At 52.2% G+C, this 23,174-nt stretch overlaps 1 protein-coding gene across 11 annotated transcripts; it reads left to right on the forward strand.

The window, feature by feature from the left end:
- Positions 1–79: 79 nt before the first annotated feature.
- Positions 80–21,978, forward strand: C20H19orf47 (chromosome 20 C19orf47 homolog). 11 transcript variants are annotated; one of them, XM_070450866.1, is made up of 11 exons: positions 150–236; positions 2,252–2,432; positions 5,425–5,476; positions 9,325–9,412; positions 9,514–9,628; positions 11,438–11,519; positions 14,324–14,461; positions 15,987–16,139; positions 17,481–17,551; positions 19,309–19,660; positions 20,321–21,978. In XM_070450866.1, exons 3-11 carry the CDS (start codon positions 5,458–5,460, stop codon positions 20,416–20,418), a joined length of 1,116 nt encoding a protein of 371 aa, XP_070306967.1. In that variant the 5' UTR covers positions 150–236; positions 2,252–2,432; positions 5,425–5,457; the 3' UTR covers positions 20,419–21,978. The 11 variants fall into 11 exon arrangements, with proteins under 11 accessions (XP_020768668.2, XP_070306964.1, XP_020768652.2 ...); XM_070450867.1 differs by having other exon boundaries at positions 15,990–16,139; XM_020912973.2 differs by adding an exon at positions 2,606–2,627 and having other exon boundaries at positions 19,309–20,413.
- Positions 21,979–23,174: the final 1,196 nt, after the last annotated feature.

A 23,174-nucleotide genomic window follows, 5' to 3' on the forward strand; every position in this document is an offset into this window, starting at 1 on the left:
GCTAGCGCCGGGCGGGGGAAGCGCCTGGGAGACTGCAGGTGGTCACGTGACAATTGCTCCTGCGCTCTCGCTGGTGGCTCTCCCGTGGGCTAGAGCGGCCGCGGGCGGGTAAGTCCGACTTCCGGCGGCGAGAACGGTGCTTCCGGGGCGGGCAGCCGGGCCGAGGGAGGTGGGTCTGACAGTTGGCGCCGCCGGGAGGGCGGGCGGCGCGAGTGGGCGCGGGCCCAGAGGGCCAGGTGAGGCGCGGGCCAGGGGTGGTTGATCTGGGTTGGATGCGGAGGATACGAATGGCGCCCCGGGATTCCGGAGTCAGTCCTGGCGCCGCCGTGCGACTCTGGACAAGCGATTTCTTTCTCTGGATCTCAGTTTCCTGCTCTGTAGAATGGGGGTCACAATGTGACTATAGCATCCTCTTTCTAGGTTGGAGTGAGAAGTCAGCTCGTGCTTGTCGGAGCCCTAGCTCCACACTGCACACTTCTTTGCCATGCTATTATTGTTTCTATTGTTGATGATGTTTGTGTTTGATACGGAAGATCAGGGTGTGGGAGCGTGAAACTGGGAGCCAATAGATTTCAATTCAAGTCCTAAGCTACACTTTGTGGTAGCGGACTTGTGCCTTCCCTTATCTGAACCTCGTTTTCCTCGTCTGTAGCATGAAGGCTAATAATCCCTTCATCATATCATAGAGTTATTGTGAGCATGCTGATGAAATGTGCGTGTAAAGTCCTCAGCATAGGGCCTGACGGTTGTAGAGCAGGAGCTCAATAAATAGATCCGGACTATAATACTAATACTGGTCATAGCAGACACCCATTAGGTGTTTAGGTCCCTATAGTCAAAGCTATGGTTTTTTCAGTAGCCATATATATGGATGTGAGTGTTGGATCATAAAGGAGGCTGAGCGCTGAAGAATGATACCTTCCAGTTGTGGTGCTGGAGAAAACTCTTGAGAGTCCCTTGGACTGCAAGGAAATCAGCCCTGATTATTCATTGGAAGGACTGATGCTAAAGCTGAAGCTCCAATACTTTGGCCACCTGATGTGAAGAGCCAATTCATTGAAAAAGACTCTGATGCTGGGAAAGATTGAAGGCAAAAGGAAGAGAGGGCGGCAGAAGATGAGGTAGTTTGATAGCATCACCAACTCAATGCACATGAATCTGAGCAAACTACAGGTGATAGTGAAGAACAGGGAAGCCTGGTGCACTGATGTCTGTGGGGTTGCAGAGAGTTGGACATGGCTTAGTGACTAAACAATAACTACATAATGATTCCAGGAGTCATCGGTGTAGATGAGACTAGCAAGTAGAGAAGAGGAAGAAACTCAGAGACTTCAGCTTTCCTTCACTTTTCCTTCGTGATAGGAAAGACTTTGAATCTGCAGCTAGGCAAATCGACATCCTGCCACCTATTTTGTCTTATTTTGCTGAGTCCCGTAGTATTAGGCTTTCCTTTTTCTTTGAAACCACTGGTTCATTTTTCTCCGGTCAGTTCATTTGAGAAGGAAAATTTGTATTGCTTTTCTAATGGAAAACTAGCATTGCTTGGCTGTGGAAAGGAGAACTTAGCCTGAACTCCAGTGGAAACAGAATGGTTTATTACATTGTAGATAGAAAAGGAAAGAATTGAAAAAGGAATTACTTCTATTTTTGTGATTCCATGCTGTCAGGTCTCATGGATCCTGTCAAGTTATACTCTGTATTCAGCTCACACTTGGCATATGATGACAATCACTTGGCTTAGTGATTGTCCTACCCTTTTATTTTATGCACATATACAAAATCTACTGAGCATCGTTCTAACAGCTTGGCATTTAGGAACTCTTAACCCCACTAAGCACTTTAAAAATAGATATGCCTATCCTTTTTTTTTTTTTAATTTGAGTATAGTTGATGTACAATAACTCCTATCATTCTTATTTTGCAGTTGAAGGAATTGCGATCCAGAGAGGTTAAACCACTTGCCTTAGAGTCAGGGTTAGGAAGTGGTAAGATCAAGCTTTGGAGGCAAGCCTTCTAAGGGTTGAACATAGGGAGTCTGGTGCATGGTAATTACTTGAATTTTGGAGAGCTGTCATTTTTCTATTATTGTTAATGTTATATAATTTTCCCTGTTCAGAAAGTCAGCGTGGGAGATGGGTTTTTAATGGTGGAGAGAGAAAATTGAGTCTAGCAGGAATTCTGCAGCTGTAGTGGGAGGATGTCGCTATTGTTCAGTTGCTCAGTCGTGTCTGACTCTTTTGTGACCCCACAGACTGTAGCCTGCCAAGCTCCTCTGTCCATGGGATTTCCCAAGCAAGAATACTAGAGTGGGTTGCCATTTCCTCCTCCAGAGGCTCTTCCAGACCCAGGGATCGAACCCGAATCTCCTGCACTGCAGGCAGAGTCTTTACCACTGAGCCCCCAGGGAGGATACCAGTACCTAAAGGCTTCTAGTAAGTATTAACTGAAACTTTGCTGAGACAGACCTCAGTGTCCAGCTCATAGTAATCCCTTGACCAGTGGACTGACTTGGGTTCACATCCTGGCCCCTCAGTTGCTTGCTGTGTGACCTCAGGCCTGCCACTGTCCCCTGTAACTTAGAGATTGTTTTTACTTTCTCCCGCAGGTGGTGGTGACGAGGCACTGAGGTGTGTTCATAAGCAATGCCAGGCACATGAACGCTCATCAGGAGCTGCTGCATGGGCACTGGAATCAGGGAGAACTTGTTTTTGTTTTTGAATCCCAGTAAAGCTCTGGCTTGATGTGGCATTTGGCAAATGACTGCACCACAATGAGTCAGTTTTGTTTTTTTTTTTCCATTGATTAAAATGTGGCTAATGATAGTCCTTACTCATGAGGAGGTTGTGAGGCGTCAGCGTGATACCTGGCACCATTCCTGGTGCATAGTTAGTGCTTGGTATGTGCAGTGTTGTTGTTCTGTCTGGCTAACTGAAGCCTCCTTCAGGCCTTGCCCTTCGAGAGATGCTGGTTGTGGTGTCCTTGTCCAGTGGTAATATCCCGAAGGAAAAGGGCATTTTAGGAGCCAAGTACGGGATCAAGTGATGCCTGTGGTCATGTTGCTCATCCTAGTTGAGGGTGGAGGAGAGAGCATCACCCTGGAGACTTTGGGAAGACATCACAAAGCAGGTGGCAGCCATGCAGAGTGATGGAGAGCTTGCTAGGAGGACAGGTGAAGCAAGCATGCAAGGCACAGGTGACATTCTGTGTGAAGAATGGGTGGCCGGCAAAGCCCTTGGGTGTTGGCGGGAAGGCTGGAGTGGGAGGCCTGGGGGACAAGAAGAGCCAGCACTTCTAGAGTACTTAGCATGCACCAGGCACTCTTAGGTGCTTTATGCATAGAAACTCATCTGGCCCCACAGCAGTCCTCTGGGGTAAGTCATGTGTGTACCATCCTGGTGTACAGCTGGGGACACTGAGGCCCGACTGGTGAAGTTGCTTGGCAAGGTCACACAGCTAGTAAGTGGTAGAGCCAGATTTGAACCCTGCAAGTCTGGTTCCAGAGTCCTTACTTTTTAAAATAATTTTATTTATTTATGTATTTTGGGTTTCGGCCATGCTGGGTCTTTGCTGCTGCACAAGGCTTTTTCTAGCTGCGATGAGCAACTTTAGCTGTGGCACACTGGCTTCTCTTTGTAGTGCCTTCTCTTGTTGCGGAGCACAGGGTCTAGGGCGCGTGGGCGCTGTAGCTGTGGTTTCTGGGCTCCAGAGCACAGGCTGAATAGTTGTGGTGCATGGCATTAGTTGTTCCGTGGCATGTGGGATCTTCCTGGATCAGGGATCAAACCCATGTCTCCTGCATTGGCAGGCGGATTCTTTACTACTGAGCTACCAGGGAAGCACCCTCTCCCCCACCTTTTTTTTGGCTGCGCGGGCTCTTCCTTATGCTGTGTAGGCCTCTAGTTGTGGTGCTCCGGGTTAGTTGCTCCTGGCACTTGGGTTTAGTTGCCCTGCAGCATGTGAGATCTTTGTTCCTCGACCAGGGATTGAGCCCACATCCCCTGCTTTGGAAGGTGGGGATGTGGGCTCCCCACTAGATCTTGGGGACTTAGGGAAGTCCCCAAGAGTACCGTCACTGTGATACCATCAAAATAGTGGGTGGGAAGAGGCAGGTGGTAGGTGATGGTCCACTGAAAGGAGCTGGACAGTGGGCCTTCTGCACCCTGTAGGTAGTGGAGGGGTGGGGGACACGAGTCAGAACTGGGGGTTGGCATGAGTGCAGGGGAGCAGTGTAGGGGGAGAGGGCAGGGACAGAAAGGAGGACGGCCAGGGCAGGGCAGCGTGGGACACGGGGGGTCCTGGAGTCAGGTAGTGGCAGATCAGGTGAGGAGATTATTTCTTTTAGTTCTGTTTCAGCACTGCCGTTCACGTGCAGGAGAAGGTCTCCATTGGTGCTCATATGTCATGTGTCTTTCTGGCACCCGCTGACCTTATCCAAGAGAAAACTGGTTTTGCGTTTCTGCCCTGGGGCCCCTCCTGAGTGGAGCCCCGCCTCCTAGTCCCTGGCTGCTGTCACTCACCTCCTCGCTCCCTCTATGGTCCCTGCGGGCTCCTGGCTGCCCCACGGACATGCCCGATGGGCTTCTGGCTCAGGGCACTGAACTTGCTGTACCTTCTCCTGGAACACTCTTCCTCTCTAAAACTGCATGGCTCACTTCTCCACCTCCTTCAGTCTCGTAAATGTCACTTTGGAGAGCTCCTCCTGGGGACTTCCCTAGCAGTCCAGTGGATAAGACTTTGCGCTTCCACTTCGGGGGGCATGGGTTTGATCCCTGGTCCGGAAACTAAGATCTCGCATGCTGCGTGGTGGGGCCAAAAAGTTTTTTTAAGAAACTAAAAAAAAAAAAAAAAAAAAAACAGAGCCCTTCCCTGACCACCTATTTAGAATTGTAAGCCATCCCTTCCTGGGCCCTCCCTGTTTTCTCCATGATACCGAAGGCTTTCTGACACACGACACTGTCAGCTGGTTTGCTTGTTATTTTCTGTCTCTTAATCGTGTCACCATGTAGAGGCCAGGCTCCTGGTTTTTGTTCACCTCTGTATTCCCGACCCCTAGAACAGTACCTCATACCCAGTAGGTTTTCAGGAGAGAGTTTCGAATGAATGAATGGGTATTTATGGTTAAGGTCTTGGGCCAGGGAGGGTCTTTTTTCCGTCCCTCTCTTTTCCAGCCAGAAACTTGGGAGGCGTGTGGGGACGGAGCTGTGGACATTTGCTGTCCCTGGGCCTTGTCCCAGGCAGGAGTGATCTGTGCAGTGACAGCTCTGCCCCAGGCTGACTTCCTGCCAGCTGTCCGGGCTATTCCTGGGCTGTGAGCCCCCAGCCCAGGAACTCTCTTCTGGCAGGCAGACAGACAGGCGGCAAGAGACGGACAGACACTTAGCTGCCGGCGTCTCCTGAGCACTCTCCCCTTGTCCTCTCTTTCAGGCTCCAGGGAGCGGCGTGAAGGCCTGCGAGACAATGGTCTCAGTGACTATGGGTGAGTCTTCTCTCAAGGGCCCCCCTCCCCGCTCCCCCTTTTTGAGGTGAGACCTTGGGGGGGCGCGGTTGGGGGAGGGAGGGCCGGTCACTGGCAGGAGCAGCTGTGCTCTGAGGAACCTGGAGGCAGGGCCAGGCCTGCTCAGGGCTGACTGCCTCCTCTCTGATATCCTGGCCTCCTGACAACGTACTATGGCCGTAAAGAACTTGGGTTCTGGAGTCCAGCAGGTCACCCACATGACCCCTCAGAGCCTTGATTTTCTCACCTGCAAAACGGAGACCATAACATCCTGGGACGTTAAGTATTAAGGAGGTGATTACGTGTAAAGCCTTGGGCCTAGTTCTCAGCAAATGTTAGCTGTTACTATTCTCATGAGCTTTATCAACATTCTCTTTAAACTTTGTACTTGGGGATTGCCAAAACACAGAGATTATTAGCCAGTCGCTTTTAAATTTTTGGACATTTGAACTTATAGAGAAGTATGTAAAACATATTTGTGTGATCATGAGAGCAATTAGAAAGAAAACGTCTGAGTACGTCCTTTTTGATTCCATTGACATAAAGCACAGGAGGGAACTTCCCTGGTGGTCCAGTGGTTAAGACTGCACTTTCAATTCAGGGAGCATGGGTTTGATCCCTGTTCAGGGAACTAAAATTCCCACATGCTGCACAACATGGTCAAAATAAAGTAATAAAATGAAGAAGCAGGCACAATCAGTCTATGCTGCTAGAAGGTGTTGATTGCCCTTGGGAGGCAGAGAGAAGTGACTCCCTAGGGAATGGGGGGCCAGGGGAATGCTTATAGAATGTTGGAAATGTTTTACTTCTTGATCTGGGTACTGGTTACATGGGTGTGTTGGTTTATGAAACTCTATCGACTTGTGTGCACTTTTGTGAGTGTATGTTATAGTTTAGTAAGAAAGGTTTTAAAAAAGCCTGCACGCATCTAACCATCCAGGTCGAGAACTAGAATATTGCCTGCCTACCTTGAGGCTCCACCCCAGTCACACCACCTCCCTCCTTCAGATGGAATCTACCACAATCTTCTCTTTGTGATCATCTCTTCTTACCTTTCTTTGTAGTTGTACCACTAATGAAAATGTTCCTACAGACTTGGTTTTGGATTTACATGAAGGAAATCCTGCCAGCCTTGTGTTCTTTGGTATCTGGCTACTGTTGGCTCTGCACAATGCTGGAGCCTCATCTCTGGTGCTGTGTGTAGCTGTAGTTCTTGCCTTTTTTTTTTTTAAGTTCTTATTGAATTTGTTACAATATTGCTTCTGTTTTAATGTTTTCTTTTTTTGGCCAGGAGACTGGTGGGAACCTAGCTCCCTGATCAGGGGTAGGTCTTACATCCCCTGCAGTGGAAGGGGGAAGTCTCAATTCCTGGACTGCCGGGGCATTCCCTGTAGTTCTTGCTTTACACTGCTCTGTAGTATTGACCGTGTGAGTGATCGACTGTCATTTCTTTGTCAGTGCTGCTGTTAGTGGATTCTGTTTCTAGATTGTGAGACTCGCTGCTAGGAATATTCTAGTGCCTGTCTTCTGGTGTGAACAGCAAGCCACCCATTTGAGTCCCAGACATGCATTGTGGCCTGTATTAACATTTCTGAAATGGGGGTGCATCTTACAGCTGGTGCTGATGACCATTTAACTGGCAGCAGGTCTTCCTCCTTCATAGGACACAACATGATGATGAATGCTGGATGCAGGGGCTCTCACAGTTCCTGGACTTTGCGTCAGGCAGCTGGCTACCTCCAACCTGTGTGGTGTTTCCTTTCCGCCAATAACAGCTTAGTTGTGATACGGTTCACATTTCATACAACTCATTGATTTGTTTTTTTTCCCCTTTTTGGCTGTGCTGGGTCTTGTGGGTTTTCTCCAGTTGCTGCGAGTGGGGGCTGCTCTCTTGTTGCGGAGAACAGGCTCCAGGGCACACACCTTCAGTAGTTGCGGTTCACAGGCTCAGTAGTTGGGGTCCACGGGCTTCGGTTCTCCATGGCATGTGGAATCTTCCCAGGCCAGGGATCGAATAGGTGTCCCCTGCATTGACAGGCGGATTCTTAACCACTGGACCACTAGGGAAGTCCAGTGGTTTTTAAATTCTGTGTTTGTAGAGTTGTGCATCCATCACCACAAGCAATTTCAAAATATTTTCCTCACTCCCCCCAGTTCCCAAACACCCATTAGCAGTCACTCTCCCCTCCCCCCTGCTCTCCCGCTCCAGTCCCTGGCAGCTGCTCTTCTATTTTCTGTCCCTATAGATCGCCATAGATTTACCACTTCTGGACATTTCACATAAATGGAACTATTATGTGGTAGTTTTTGATACTTAGACAAAGCTGCCTGCTTTTGGCTAAAGGAACCCAGGCCCCCCCATGTCTTGACAGATGGAAAGTGCTTGTGCAAAGAAGAAAAAAGTCCATCCTTTCCTCAAGGCTGGTAGAAGTCCTGGTAGAAGAAGGCTGTGAGCGCCTCACTTGCCGCCAGCCTGGAGAGAGTGGCCTGTGCTGGGTGGGTGGGGGCCTCCTCAGGGGAGGATGTGCCTGAGATCCCCACCGCCCCCCACACAGCATCTCATCCAGACTGTGTCACTTGCCCTGCTCTGAGCCTCAGTTGTCTTATCAGCAAAATGGGCATAGTAACACCAAATTTCTCCTGTTTAAAAAATAGCGGGGAGTTTTGGATATACCATTATATACCATGAGAAAGACTTAAAAAAAAATGTTGCTAATTAAGTTGTGGCACATCATCAATTGTGAGGTAAATCCTAGTTTCTGAGATACTAAAATGTGAGAAAAAAATTCTACTTGGAACCAATGATCTTCTCTGACACCTGGCCTGAGTGGTCAGCATCATTTTGAAGAGGCCACCCAAGAGGCCAAGAAAGAACTTCGGAAACAGTGAAGTTGCATGGATGGAGTCTGCCTGGTCTAGGCTCCATGCGCAGTGGTGGCATCATCACCATCACCGTCACCATCACTGCTGCCGTAGGGGAGGACATCCTCTGGGCCTTATGCCATTTCGAGCCCTTTCGGTGCCCTTTCTCTTTAGTCTGCATGATGACCCAGGACGCCAGTGCTCTTACTACTGGAGTGTCCACGCCCTGAGGGAAGGGACTCTGGGCCCTGTAGTATCCCCAGCGCCGAGAGCGGATCCAGTGTGCACCAACTGCTCAGTACACGCTTGTGGAATGTCTGACCCCAGAGGAGACTGAGCACCAAGCGCTACCGTCCTCTGAGTCCTTCTTCTAGGAGATGGCCAAGCCAGGATTCAAACCCACACTCCAAAGCCTGTGCTCATGACCTCCTTTCTGAGGCCAGGCTGCTCCTGTGTGTGTGTTGTAGCAGAGATGCTTGCTGACACCCAGAGGCCAGCTGTGCAAACCTTTTTTCCACCCACCTGTGGATCCTGTCACCCTCTGGGCTTGCACCTGCTGATGGAGACCTGGGTGGAGAATCCAGAGTCCCGACTGCCCACCCCCCCACCCCGCCCCCAGTCATTGGCCAAGCCTGGGGGACAGTGGTCACTGGTGGTCATGCTCCAGGCAGGGCAGAGTTGTGAGGAGAAGGGCAGTCCAGGAGCACAGGAGCTCGCGGAGTCTGCTTGTTAGCAGTGTGGCCAGCCTCTCCCTGCCTCAGTTTCCTCGTCGGCCAAGTGGAGGTGTCAGTGCTGCTAATTCACAGAGCTGGCCCGGCTTAGTTCCGTCATCTGTGTGGAGTGCTCAGGGCCTGGCATTTGATAAGCATTTAATTTGTGGGAGCTGCTGCTGTTGTGGTTTTACTGCTGCTGTTCTCTAAGGAGAATCATGTAAATAATGAGCCCTGTCTACACCTCCACGCCCCCAGCCACTTCTGAGTGGATCCAGTTCTTTAAGGAAGCTGGCATTCCTCCAGGACCTGCTGTCAATTATGCCGTGATGTTTGTGGATAATAGGTAAGGCTGTTGAGGGGACAGGGCTGACCTTGGGGAAAGGAGGGGAGTTAGAGAGCAGGCCGGCCCACCATCCCCGACTCACTTGTGGCCCTTCCCTGCAGAATCCAGAAGAGCATGCTGCTAGACCTCAACAAGGAGATCATGAACGAGCTGGGCGTGACCGTGGTGGGCGACATCATTGCCATCCTCAAGCATGCCAAGGTGGTGCACCGCCAGGTGGGTGCTCTGCTCGATGCCTCTGTTTCTGAGTTTAGGGTGGGATGAAGGGGCAGTGGTAGAATCGACTGGAGGCTTGGATTCCACGGTTGGTTCCACTGCTTGCTGTGTGACGTGGGCACATTGCCTAACCCCTCTGAACCTTACTTTCTCCACTTGTAGAATACACATAAGCAAACCTATTTTGCAGGGGGATTGTAAGTATTAAATTACATAAAGCCCTAGCACAGTGTACACAGCAGAGCCTCGTTAAGGGCTCTCGTAAGTATTATTATCATTATTACTACTCGTTTTTCCTTTCCTCATCATAGTTATTCTGACTGTGACTCTTCTCTGTCCGAAAAACAGGCGCTTCCGAGGTGGGACACAGTTGATGACTTGGCCCAGGACATGGTGGTTCCATTCTTGGGCCTTCTGTTAACAGTGACCTTGGACTAGTGATTTCACCTCCCCCAGTCCCTGAAACAGGCCTTTCACTCAGCCTTTCTGAATGGGGTCTCTGTGGCCGTCCCCCAGATAGTGTAAATGGCACCAAGGGCCAGGCCTGGAGTGAAGAGCTGCTTTAGCTATGATCATTAGCACTTCCCAGGCTCTTGCCATGGCCTGCCGGTCCCTGTCTTCATCCCTTACGCATGTTACCAGCTTATTGACTCCTCCCTCCACTTGACCGAGAGAGAGGCTTGCTGCAGAGCTGTTCTCTCAAGTGCTCATTCTCATTAATTTTTAGAGGCTTTCTGCATTCCAGGGCCAGGCTTTCATCTGCCCATCATCCTGCACAGGACCCTGCAGCGAGGGCTTTCTCAAGCCAGCGATGCTGTCTGAGTTATCCCAGAGGTCATAGAGCAAAATGTGTTCTTTTCTTTAAACTTTTAAATTTGAGACTGATTTTGGATTTGTAGAAAAGTTGCAACAGTAGTACACTGTATTTCTTTCACCCAGCTTCCCCTAATATTTGTCAAAACTGAGAAAGAAACTTTACCATGCTATTATTGGGCTTCCCGGATGGTACAGTTGACAAAGAACCCACCTGCCAGTGCAGGAGACGTGAATTCGATCTCTGGGTCAGGAAGATCCCCTGGAGAAGGAAATAGCAACCCACTCCATTGTTCTTGCCTGGAAGATTCCAAGGACAGAGGAGCCTGTCAGGCTACAGTCCATGGGGTCGCAGAGAGTCAGACATGACTGAGTGACAGCATATGCACATGCTGTTATTAACTAAGCTACGGACTACCTGGGTTTCATCCGTTTTTCCACTAATGTCCTTTTTCTCCTCTGGGATACCACATGGCATTTACTTCTTATGTCTCCTTAGTCTCTTTTGATTTGGGACAGGTTCCTAATCTTCCCAAGTTTTAGATGACCTTCACAGTTTTGTAGAGTACTGCTCAGGTGTCCAGTAGCATGTCCCTCAGTTTGGGTTTGTCTGGTACTTTGTTATAAGTTGGGCTTCCCAGGTGGTGCTAGTGGTAGAGAACCTGCCTGCCAATGCAGGAGATGAAAGAGACATGGATTCAATCCCTGGGTCAGGAAGATCCCCTGGACAAGGGCATGGCAACTCATTCCAGTATTCTTGCCTGGAGAATTCCCATGAAATTAGGACCCTAGTGGGCTACAGTCCATAGGGTCACAAAGAGTCAGACATGACTAAAGCGACTTAAAACTTGTAAGTAAGAGTGAAATGTTTTGAAATCTCTTCTCTAACAGCTCAGGCTCTGATCCCCCCAAGTTTTACTCAGATATCTGGGTCCCCTTTTCCTCCACCTCACGTCCCACCCCCATGGTAACCCCAGGCACCTGTTTTCTTTACAGGACATGTGTAAAGCTGCCACTGAGTCGGTGCCCTGCAGTCCCAGCCCCCTCCCAGGCGAGATTCGTCGAGGTGCCTCTAGCGGTGAGTCCTGTCTGTTCAGGCCTCTCTCCTTCATTCCTACACTCTGTAGTGAAGGGGACACACCTGGACTTTGCAGAGGCAGAAGCAAAGCCATCCGGGGCTCTCTTCTCTCAGGGGAAGTAAATGGGGTAGTGAGTGACTGTGCACACGATCGATTTTCGTTCATGGTCGTTCCACTCTGCAAAGCCACTGGGAGCATTGAGTCAGTGACTACTGAGTCACTGCTCCCAGAGAAATGTGGGGTCAGGTTCCTGTAAGCTTCTGGTCACAACATCTTCATCATCTGACCAATGTACAACCTTATTTTATGTGTGTTTCTGTTTTAAAACACCTTCTTTAATATATATTGTTGATTCATTGACAGTGAACTCACAGCCCACAGCACTAAAACTCATGCCTGAATGAAGCTTATCCAACGCACATATTTTTTCCATAAAGCACATCCCAGCCTTCTTGAACTTAGGACACTAGACAGCATCTTATCGCCAGGCTTGGGGACCATTTTAAACAGCAGAATCACTAACAAAAACATAAAGATATGAAAATAACACTGAGGAGACTGTAAACAGATGGCAGATGGTACCACTAAATAAACTTGTTTACTATGTGAGAGCTATGGCAGGAAGGCAGAACATCACCTTGTTTGACCTCAGTTGGGAACGTGCGTTAGACAACTCAGGTTTTTTGTCTCCCTGTGCCTGTCTATAAATGACCACAGAGCCCCACAAGTATTGGTTTTGAGGTTGAATAAATTTGTAAATCTGCCAATTTATAAATACAGAATCTGAATGGTAAGAATCAACTGTATTTATACTTCTGATTTTTTAGCAGTGTGACACTTGAAAAATTTGACATACATACATACATATTGATTAGCCTTTGCTGCTTTACAGGCTTCCCCCAAACTGATATAAACATGCATTTAAAAAAAAAAATTTATTTCAAAGTAGTTGATTTCTTTTCAGAGTAAGACGTCACCTTTTGCAAAATTTATTTTATTTTTAACACTTTTGCATTTTAGTACTTCAAATCATACTTGTGCACTTATTGATAATGAGGAATTGATCTTCTGACCCAAGGTTTTTAAAGAATTTTTGTTGAAATATACTTGATTTACACTGTTGTGTTAGTTTCAGGTATGCAGCAAAGTAATTCATTTAAGTTACACACACACGCGCACGCACACACTCACCCACCCACCCTTAGTTCCCTGACAAGGGATCAAACCCATGACCCCTACAGTGGAAGCCATTCTTAACCACTGGACCACTAGGAAAGTCCTGGTTTAGGGGAATTGATGTTAAATGGACTATATAACTTTGGTGTATTTTTCTGTATACTGTAGTTATAGTTAAAAACAACCAAGCAATAGGAAATTATAATCTTGTGTTGAGGGTCATCATGGAGGAGTTCAGGAGGCTTTGAGAGGTAGCACATTGCAGGAAGAGAGAACTTTTGAGGGGGTTAGGTAGGACAAAGTAGGAAAGTCTGAAAGCCATTGTGGGGGGTATTCCTAGGCCTACTGAGCAAGCAGTGGTAGCATGAAGACACCCCCCCGCCCCCTCCCCTGCAGGGCTCCCCTAGGAGCTCAGGAAACCCACCCCTGAAGCTAGCAGCAGCTGCTCCTGGAGACACGACCCCTTTCCTTCCCAGGCTAGAGCTGGCCCTCCAGTCTGCTCTCTGTAGCCCATCTCGCAACCTGGAACACCCCTTCTCCTGCTCCACAGGAGACAGGGGGTGCCCGAGACTGCTCCCCACCTCAGAGGGAGGTCACCTTTTTTCTTGTCCCAGCCCAACTGGAGCCACACTCATTGCCCAGGGCCCCTGCTGAGTGACCCTCCTCCCAGGGTCCCCCCAGTTTCCTCATCCTTAAAGTTGGTTTGCAGCAGAGCCTGCCTGCTAGGGTTGATGGGAGGTTCAGTGACCCTGTTCATCTTTTCAGTAGATATTTATTATTGAAGACCGTGAAGCACTGGGGACACAGCAACAAACAGTGTCTCCTCCCGAGGCTTGCAGGCTCATGGGAGAGTCTGCCAGTAGACAGATAAATGTATTTGAATGTCCAGCTGTAATGGGCTTCCTTGGTGGCTCAGCGGGTAAAGAACCCACCTATAATGCAGGACTCGCAGGAGATGTGGGTTCAATCCCTGGGTTGGGAAGATCCCCTGGAGGAGGACATGGCTTCCCACTCCAGTATTCTTGCCTGGAGAATCCCATGGACTGAGGAGCCTGGCAGGCTATAGTCCATAGCGTCGCATAGAGTCAGACACAGCTGAAGTGACTGAGCATGCACGCACATCCAGCAATAATACGGACTATGAAGAAAGAATAGTGTAGGCTACAAGTGGTAGCGGTTGAGAGAGCCGTCAGGGAAGTTTTCTCTGAGGAGACTGAGTCTGAGAGGAGATATGAATGAAGGGACAATGAATGGACAGAGTACCATTGGTACTGGGGGAGCTGTGAGCCAGCCAGACAGCAGCCAGACAGATAGCAGGCACCCTGAGAAGGTGTGTGCTTTCTGGAGGAGGAAGGTCCTGGAGGAAAGCAAGGCTTTGGGGGAGGGGGAGGGAAGAACTCAGCACAGGGCTGGGTGACTGATGGGTGAAGGTTGCTTGGAACTCATCTGGTCTGGGCTTCAAGAAAGGCACCCCCTTGGGCTGGACTAGTCCCTGGAAGACAGGCCCTCCCCAGGCCTCCCCGTCTTGACAGTACAGCCCATTCAGTCCCGAGGTGGCCTTCCCCATCCTGCCCCCCCTTCCCGGGACCCCATCTCACTGGACTCTCCTCTTTCCTCCTCCTGCCAGCTGCCTCCCGAATGATCACCAACAGCCTGAACCGAGACTCTCCACCCGGCACTCCCCCCAGGCGGCCAGACACCAGCACCTCCAAGATCTCTGTCACCGTGTCCAACAAGATGGCAGCAAAGAGTGCCAAGGCTGCCGGTGAGGAGACGCGGGCAGGGGGTGGCAGGAACTGGAGGCCACTGCGGGTTGGCAGACGGCATCAGGGGGATGTGTTCCTTGACGCTGCAAAGTGCTGTGCAGGCCATGGGGTGTCCACAGTGTTCAGACTCGGTCAGGTCACGGCCCCGCTGGGGGCCTCGCCTTCACGTCTGTCAAAGGGGGCTGGTGCCACCCTCCTCTGCAGACGGTTGGAAGCACTTGAGATGGTGTCTGTGAGCATCATGCTCCCATTGCAGTCCTCACGCAGGGGCCAGTTCAGTCTGTGTCATTTTTATTTTATTGTGGTAAGAACACTTAACATGAGATCTACCTACTTCGTGAAACTTTAAGTGTACAGTACAGTGTTGTTGACTATGGGTGGTTCAGTCTTTTTTTAACAGATGGTCACTGAGCCCCGCACTGGTGCCCGGCCCTGTGCTTGATGCCTGGGGTCAAAGGTAAAGAAGCTATCTTTCCTCTTAGCCACCAGAGGGATCCTTTAAAACTTTTCATCTGATCCTTTCCCACCCTTGTCTAGAACTCTCCAGGGCTTCCCATTGTTGCATTAGTAAAGTCATCTTCCCACATGGCCTTACTGGGCCCTGTGGGTTCAGGTCTTGCCTGCTGCCTCCGTTCCCCTCCAGGCTCCTTCCCATCGTGGGGCCTTGGCCCCAACATCCCCTTCTCCCAGGGCGCTCTTCCTCCATGGACTCTTTTATGCTTGGCCGCTGCTCTTCCAGGTCTCAGCTTGTGACCTGGGAATGGGGCACTGGCCTTTGGGCTTCCAAGCCCGCCTTCTGTCTGTCATGCGCTTCTGCCTTTGTTGAGTCCATCCCCACAGCCCAGGGATCTTGGCCCACGTGGAAAGCAAGGCCCAGGGAGGCAGTGTGGCTATTCTGGTGCCCAGCCCCATCGCACCCCATCCACCTCCATCACAGGTGCTCCCTTTCGGCCACATGTGTCTGGAAGCGCCTCCTCCTCATTCGGTTTGTGGGCCATGAGCGAGAAAGTTAAGATTCATTCCTAAAGTAGTGAAAAGATGAGGGGCCTGGGATGGATGGTTCTCTACCCCTCAGCACAGTGGAGGAGATTCAGTTTATTTTTGTAAGTTGAGGTATAATTTACTTTTGCACAATGCACATGTTGTAAGTACATAGCTTGAATGATTTTTAACAAGTGATCATACCTGTGAAGCCATTACCTTGATGGCCTGTCCACCACCCAGCAGTTTCCCATCTGAGTGTATTCTGGCTGGCCTGGGAGGCGAGCCTTCTGGGGCAGGGTCAGAGCCACAGAGAGCCCAGGAGGCCAGCCACAGCCTTCTGCAACTCCACTGGGCCCAGACCCCCTGACTTTGTCAATGGTTCAGTCAGTGACCATGGGGGAGGTTGGGAAGAGAGGGGAGTCTGGTCATGGGAACACATGGAGCTAAAGGCCACGTGTGTGCCCTTTGCAGGGCGTCCAGCCCCCCACCCCGAGTGGACATTCCCTCCCAGATGATGCTCACCACCACCCCCTCCCCCAGCAGCCCTGGCACGCCGAGAGGAGGAGAGCCTGAGTGTTCCCACCAAGCGGCGCCGGGTCACGGCCGAGATGGAGGGGAAGTACATTATCAACATGCCCAAAGGCACCACCCCCCGGACCCGGAAGATCCTGGAGCAGCAGCAGGCAGCGAAAGGTACCCGCCTGGGGAGGGGCAGAGACTGTTTCCCTTGTGCTGCGTCTTGCAGGGTTGGTCACGTTCTACAGATGTTGGCCCAGAAGCAGGCTCTGATGGGGATCCAGGGGGCCTTGGACCAAGGAGACAGCAATGGTGACCATAGTAGATAGGATCTATCTACCTCTGCCCTCTTGTCCTGCAGTTAGCATAGCAGAGCTCCTCAGTGCCTCAGCTGGCGTCTCTTCCCTGGGGGACAGTGGCACGGATCCAGTGCTGGCCTGCCTGCTAAGTGAGTGACCGTGCCTGGCTGACAGTGCTCCAAACAGTAGGAACCATCGTGATGAGCCAGAGGGGTCAGGTTGAGATTCCATCCAGAGCTGGAGTTTATCTGGTGGTATGAAGATGCTCTTCTTTACAGCCATCCTTTTGTGCTCAGTTGTGGCTACTCCTTGCAACCCCACGGACTGTGGCCCACCAGGCTCCTCTGTCCATGAAATTGTCCAGGCAAGAATACTGGAGCTGATTGTCATTTCCTTCTCTGGGGATCTTCCCAACCCAGGGATTGAACCCTCGTGTCTTATGTCTCCTGTATCAGCAGGTGGATTTTTATTCCTGCTGAAGCCCTGCGTTCTTTGAGAACATTGTGCATGTTCTCATGGGAAAACATTCAGTGGATGCAGAGGCAGTAAAAACAAACTCTGGCTCCTGTATCCCACACGTACTGTGAACCTTTCCAGAACAGCATCTGTGAACTTAAGTGCATCTGTTTGTGTGTTTACATACATTTTGGCTTTTTTTTTCTTTTTAAGCACAAATAGTCTCATCCTGTATGTATTGTTGTATAAGGTTTTATTGAGCTCTTTTCACATTAATGCATGTGGATCTGCTTCATTCTTTCTAATGGCTGTTCAGTGTTTCCATAGTACTTCTGTATTGTAATCTAGTAAACATTCTGTTGATGGCTCTTCAAACTGTTATCTAGGGAGGGTATTACCATTCATCAGATTCTCTCAGAGGCCCAAGGCCCGCAAAAGAGGGGACAGAAGCAGTAGGGCTTTAGAACTCTACCCGCACATACAGTTCAAGAATTGGTACCAAGGGGTAAGGACCGGAAGTGTCCCTTTTAATTGATCCTTCTCACATTTGACATTCACCAGAAGTGTGGGGGTTAAGGTCAGTGTTAGCGGACAACATAGACATAAAACCTGACTCGGTCCAGCGTGTGCCTGCTTGGACCAGAGCTGCCTGGGGTCTAGGCTGGCCGTGATGACTCCTGCCCGTCTGCTTGGTGCTCAGCCGGGCGTAGGCCTGCAGGGGCCACCCCCCAGGCATTGGCTAATGACCTTACTTCCCTCCCAGGTCTCCACAGGACATCTGTGTTTGACCGCCTCGGCGCTGAGACCAAGGCAGACACCACAATGGGGAATAAAGTGAGTGGGAAGTGGGGGAGCCCCTGGGGACTCTCAAAGCTTTGTCTTCCCTGAGTGTCATTCCTGGCACTTCCTGCATACACCTCACCCTGTCTCATGTACCTTTCCAGGCCGGTGCCCTCGTCTGTACTCCCTGTCTGTCTGCTACCCCGATCTCTCTCCCGATTTCTAGCTCCAGGGCTCCGGCGGACCCCTGGACAGTGCCCTGGGACCCCTCCCACCACCGTGTCCCCTAACTAGCGTCAAATCTTGCTCCAAAGTACATCCTCCTCTTGTCTCGGGGGCTCCATGCCCCCCTTCCAGGCAGTCTCGAGTCTGAGGGCACCATCTGTCTCCTCCTGTCTGCTGCCTCGTCCCGTCGGGATGGGCAGCGGCCTCTTAGCTGGTGTCTGTGCAGCTCCAGAGAAAGCCCTCCAGCCCCTCCCACAGCAGCAGCGCCTACAACCCACAGGACAGGCCCCTTCTGCCCTCCTCGCCCACTGTAAACCCTTCAGAGGCTTTTCACCAGCCCAGGATGCAGCCCGATTTTCTCGCCTCCACTTGCAGTCCCGCAGGCTCCAGGCTCGGCATGCAGTTAGGAGACGCAGCCTGAGCCCGTCGCCTGGCCTGAATCCTGCTCTGCCATTGTCTGGCTTCGTGGCCTTGACCATTTCACCTCAGTTTCCTCCTCTGTATAGTTCCTGCCTCACAGGGTGGTCGTGAGGACTCATGAGGTGTACCTGTGTGGCGGGGTCTGTCTGTCTGGTCGGCATCTATTTTTTTTTTGGCCACACTGAGCGGCACATGGAACTTTCCCTACCAGGGCTCGAACCAACACCCTCGGCAGTGGAAGCACAGTCTTAACTGCTGGACCGCCGGGGAAGTCCCTGGTGAGTGTCTTGAAATGGCACCTAAGATTCACGCTGGTCAAGTTTGCCAGCTGCCTTTCCTTCCTGCTCACCAGGGCTCACCCACTCTGGCTTTTTTCTCATTTCCTAAATCTTATCGTGAGCGTGATTGTAATGCTCAGGATCACCTGGCATAAAGATGCCGCCATGGAAAGAGCTGAGCACATAGCAAGTACCCCATAAATATGATTCTTACTCATGCCTGGGGGACTTTGATGGCACGCTTTACTCTGCTTAAACACTGAAGCCTCAGAGAAAGCATCCCTGAACTCAGCGAGGAGACGAGGCTTCCCTGTCTGCAGCTCTCCACTGCCCCCCACCCTCCCAAGCACACAGTCCTATCGTCACTGGAGAATTACTTGTGTGAGATCCGATGCCGGCTCTGTCTTCCCCGCTGGACTGTAAGCCCCCTGTGAGCGGGGCAGGGCCCGTCTTGGTCAGCACTGAGTCACCAGCAGTGCCCAATACAGGGCCAGATGTTGAGTTGGGACTCAGAGATTATTTGTGGGGTGATTGACCAAATTCGCCTTTTCTCTGTCGTCCTCTGTAGACCTTCGCAGACAGGTTTCCCTTTCACCTCCCCTCTCCCTCCTGCTCTTTATTTGACTCACGTCCACTCAGCTCTCAGATCTCATCCTAGGTTTCCCTTCCCCAGGGTGCCTTCCCCTAACTTCGGCAGGGAGGGGTCTCCTCTGGGCTCCCCCCGTTCCCTGGACTGGGTCTCTCCTGGCTCTCATCACTATCGAGTATGTCAGTGAGGGGTGCGCTTCCCAATTGCGAGCCCCAGGAGGCCCGGCACGGGTGAGGCAGCTCCGCGGTTACAGTTTGAGTGGCTCAGTGGCTCACCTGCCCTGTCTGTGACCCCCACAGCCCACCGGAGTCTTCAGCCGCCTGGGGGCCACCCCCGAGACAGACGATGACCTGGCCTGGGACAGTGACAACGACAGCAGCAGCAGCTCTGTCCTACAGTACGCCGGGGTCCTGAAGAAGCTGGGCCATGCCCCCGCCAAGGCCAGCCCGCAACCCGCACTGCCTGTCAAAGCCAAGGCAACGAGCTCGGCGCCAGCCGCTGCCACCCCCACGCTGCGGCGCCTGGCCCTCTCCTCGCGCCCGGCGCCCGAGAGGAAGCCGGAGGCCCTGTCCAAAGTCAGCATCATCCAGAGACTGGGCAAGCCCGCCCTCGTGCCCGAGGCCCAGGACAGCCAGGTCACCAGCACCAAGAGTAAGTCCTCCGCTGAGGTCAAGGTCACCATTAAGAGGACTCTGGTGGGGCCCCGGGGGAGCAGCTCCAGCGAGGGCCTGGGTGCCCAGATGGACCACGCGGGCACCGTGAGCGTATTCAAAAGACTGGGCCGGAGGACCTTCTAGCCCAAGGGCGGGGCGCAGGCCCCTCTCCTGACTCCCGGCTCCGTCAGTCTTCAGCGAGGGCGTGTTACCCCTCCCCGCCGGCTTTGGGACGACTAGTCGCCCTCAGGTGTTCTGCCGGCCTGAGCTTTCCGGGGAGCCACCTGGGTGTTCTGAGTCCGAAAGGGTCGCCGTGGCCGGCCTTGCCGCTCTGGGACTTCCCTTCTCTCCCGTCCTCTGTTCTCTCCTCTTGACTGTGGCCTTGGCAGGACCCCCCCCTTTTACCTCTCCCAGTGCCAAGGACCCTTCTCCTCCCTCCATGCCCTTCCTCTCTCCCAGCAGCATCTGCTGCCTCAAATCCCCGTTCTGCGGCCTCCCTGTCCCCCAGAGTGGGTGCACCCCGAGAGGCCTCTGTGTCCCCCACCCGTGACTTCCTTGCCCGCCTGCCTCTGCCCACCCCCCACTGCTTTGCCCTCCCCCGCTCTCTCCCGATCTTCACTCTGTTCGTTTCTTTTCTGTTTTCTGTCCCCGTGGCAAGGCCCGACTGTCCGCTGCGTCCTGCCTGACCCTCCTGCACCTCCGGCCTCCCAGCGGCGCCCTCGTCGGCGGTGGCGTCGAGCCAGTAGAGACTGTTAGCCGCCCTCACTCCCAGGCTGGAGGGACCTCCCCAGACCCCGGGCTGCGGCCAGGGCACCCGTCTGGGCCTCTTTTCTCCCTGAAAGTCTGTGGCGGGTGGCGGGTAAGGGGCACTGAGATGGGAAGCCAACACCGAGAGAAGAAAACAGCTATTTTAATATATTTTTGTGACTTTCAGACTGTTTCCCTCCCCTCCTTCAGGGTGAGTTGCAGGATTGTTTTTTACACGAGGCACAGGGTAGGCTTGGCGCCCATGGAGAGTTGGGCCAGCTCCCTCACACCTGTAGGCCGTGATTTTGCTGCCAGCTCTGGGGTGAAGGGAGTAACAGTCATGGTCAACATCCACTTGGGCCACCTCCTCCTCCTCTGGGCAACCCGCAGGGGTTCTGTCCGTCTGCCCTCCTCTTCATAGGTTTCCCCCATTTCTGCCAATCTGCCTGTGAATGGTTTTCCAGATCACAGCTCCACGGTGAGGCTGTGGGTGCCTGTGGACTGGGTTGTTCACCCGCTCCCTGCTGTATGGTATCTGCTGTCTGCCAGGCCCACTCTAGGGGCTGGGGCTCCATCCATGAGCCAGACAGACCTGTCCCTGTCTGCGTGGCTGACCTTGCCAGCCAGAGAGACAAGCGGTAAAGTGATGACGCTACTCAGAGTCGGAAGGAAGGATGAGCGCCCGTGATCAGGGTCTCTAGATGTTTGGGGTAAGAAAGCCTTTCAGAGGAGGTGACCTGTAGGGTGGTTTACGTGAAGTTCAGGAGCAGAGTGCTCAGGCAGGGTAAACAGGCAAGGCCAGGCCCTGAGGTGGGGCCGGGGGGACACGGAGGAGACCAGCGTGGCTGGTGACCGAGTGAGTGAGTGACGGGCCTAAGGAATTTGAACCTCTTCCCGAGAGCGTTGAGTTTGGCAGGGTTTGAGGCAAACAAGTGGTGATCTGAGTTGCCTTGTGTGAAGGTTGCTGGGGCCACTGTGAGGAGGAGAAGTTGTCGGGAGGGTGGGATGGAGGCAGGGAGGCAGCCTGGAGGGGGAGTGGTGGGCTGGGGAGGAGAGGCAGAGGTGGACTTTGGGGTGCCTCGAGAGGGGCAGCAGGATTCTCCCTGCGGATGGTTGGAATTTGGGAAAAGAAAAGGGGCTGGATCACGCCTGGATGGGGCACTTGAGCATCCAGAGAAACATGCTGTTTCGTAGCCCTGGATGGGGCGGGAGGGCGCTCAGGTTTCACCGGGTTGACTGAGAGGTGAGCAGTCTGTGGGGAATGCTCAGGGCCCAGCCATGTTTGCAGCGGCGGGCCTGGTGATACCAGCTACAGGAGAGCACAGAGAGAGGAGGGGACCCAGAAGGGAGTGGGGGTGCTGTTCTCACCTGGAGAATAGTCTCTGACAAGGAGATTACCAAGGAGTGGTCAGGGAGTTAGGAGGAGAACTGAGAGCAGGTGAAGGTGAGGTTAGACTGCATCCTTTTTTTTTTCCATTTTCCATTTCAACACAACACCGACCATTTGAACCGTTCTTACGTGTCCTCTTCAGTGGCACTAAGTATATTCATACTGTTGTATAACCGTCATCCATCTCCAGACCTGTTTTTGTCTCCATAAATAATCATCCACCTATTTTTAGTTTGTCGGCGACGTCATACTGGGAGGCTACTGCTCGTCAGGCAGAGTCCCACGCACTGGGCCTGTGGTGTGAGGGGCCGGACTTCAGTATGAGGGGCAGTGATAGAGCAGCCGTAGTCCCCTTCTCCTGGTGAGGGTCCAGGCCAGACCATCGTGGGGCTGGTTGAGGTTGCTGACCTCAGAAGGACAGCAAAGGATGGTGATGTCAAGATCCCAGAGGCCGCCCGTTTGTGTCAGGGCCACAGGGAGGCGCTCACACACAGAGGCACTTTCCATGTGGTTCTTCACCTCTTCTTTTTTTTCTTTAAAAACCCTCCTAGTGACTTCCTTGAGTTCCACTTCATAGATAATTTCATCAACTGCCAGGGTTGCCTGGAAGGGTTCCAGTTACTAAATTTAAGAGCACAGGGTAATTTCTTAATGCATAATAGGAACTAAAATGACATAAAAATGTGTAGCTCACTTATCACGACAAGCTTACCTGCCGTGAGGTAAGTCGAGGCACTGTTGCTCCTTACAGAGGCTCGGAGGGGGCAGACAGCCGGCGGGTGGCGGCACTGGGTGTGACGTTGGGAGGTGAGCAGGCGCCTCGCCCCTCAGCCCCGGCCCTGTGCTGCCTCACCTGCAGATCGGAAACAGGGCCCCTTTTTGTAAAGGGGAGGGCAGGGTCCTGGGAGAGTGGTTTTGGGTGTCCTCGAGTTGAGTGTACACGCTACCCCGTCACCTACCCCAGGGAGCACTTGGAGCTCTGGAAGGCCATGGGCCTTGAGGGCCGTGCCCACCCTGCCACCGCCTGCCTGACAGAGTGGAGCCGGACCCCTCAGCCTCCCAGCCGCCCCAGCATCCCACCCATTTGATTCGGCAATTCTCCCAAGCCAGCCCCAACAGCTGTGGCCCACAGGGGTGTATTATTTCTTCCTCTGGTTCTCTGAAACATTTTCGAGAGTAAGTATTGGGTTGGCCAAAAAGTTCATTTGGCTTTTCCATAAACATCTCACAGAAAAACCTGAACGAAATTTTTGGTCACCCCAAAGACTACGTACACCCAGTACAAAATGCCAAGATACAAAGGCTTCACAGTGAAAAGTTCTTCCCAAGTCTCCTAGCTTCCCAGCCCCCTCCTCAGAGGCCACCAGTGTTGCGA

Source organism: Odocoileus virginianus, chromosome 20, assembly GCF_023699985.2.
Source record: "Odocoileus virginianus isolate 20LAN1187 ecotype Illinois chromosome 20, Ovbor_1.2, whole genome shotgun sequence".
Lineage (NCBI taxonomy): Eukaryota > Metazoa > Chordata > Mammalia > Artiodactyla > Cervidae > Odocoileus > Odocoileus virginianus.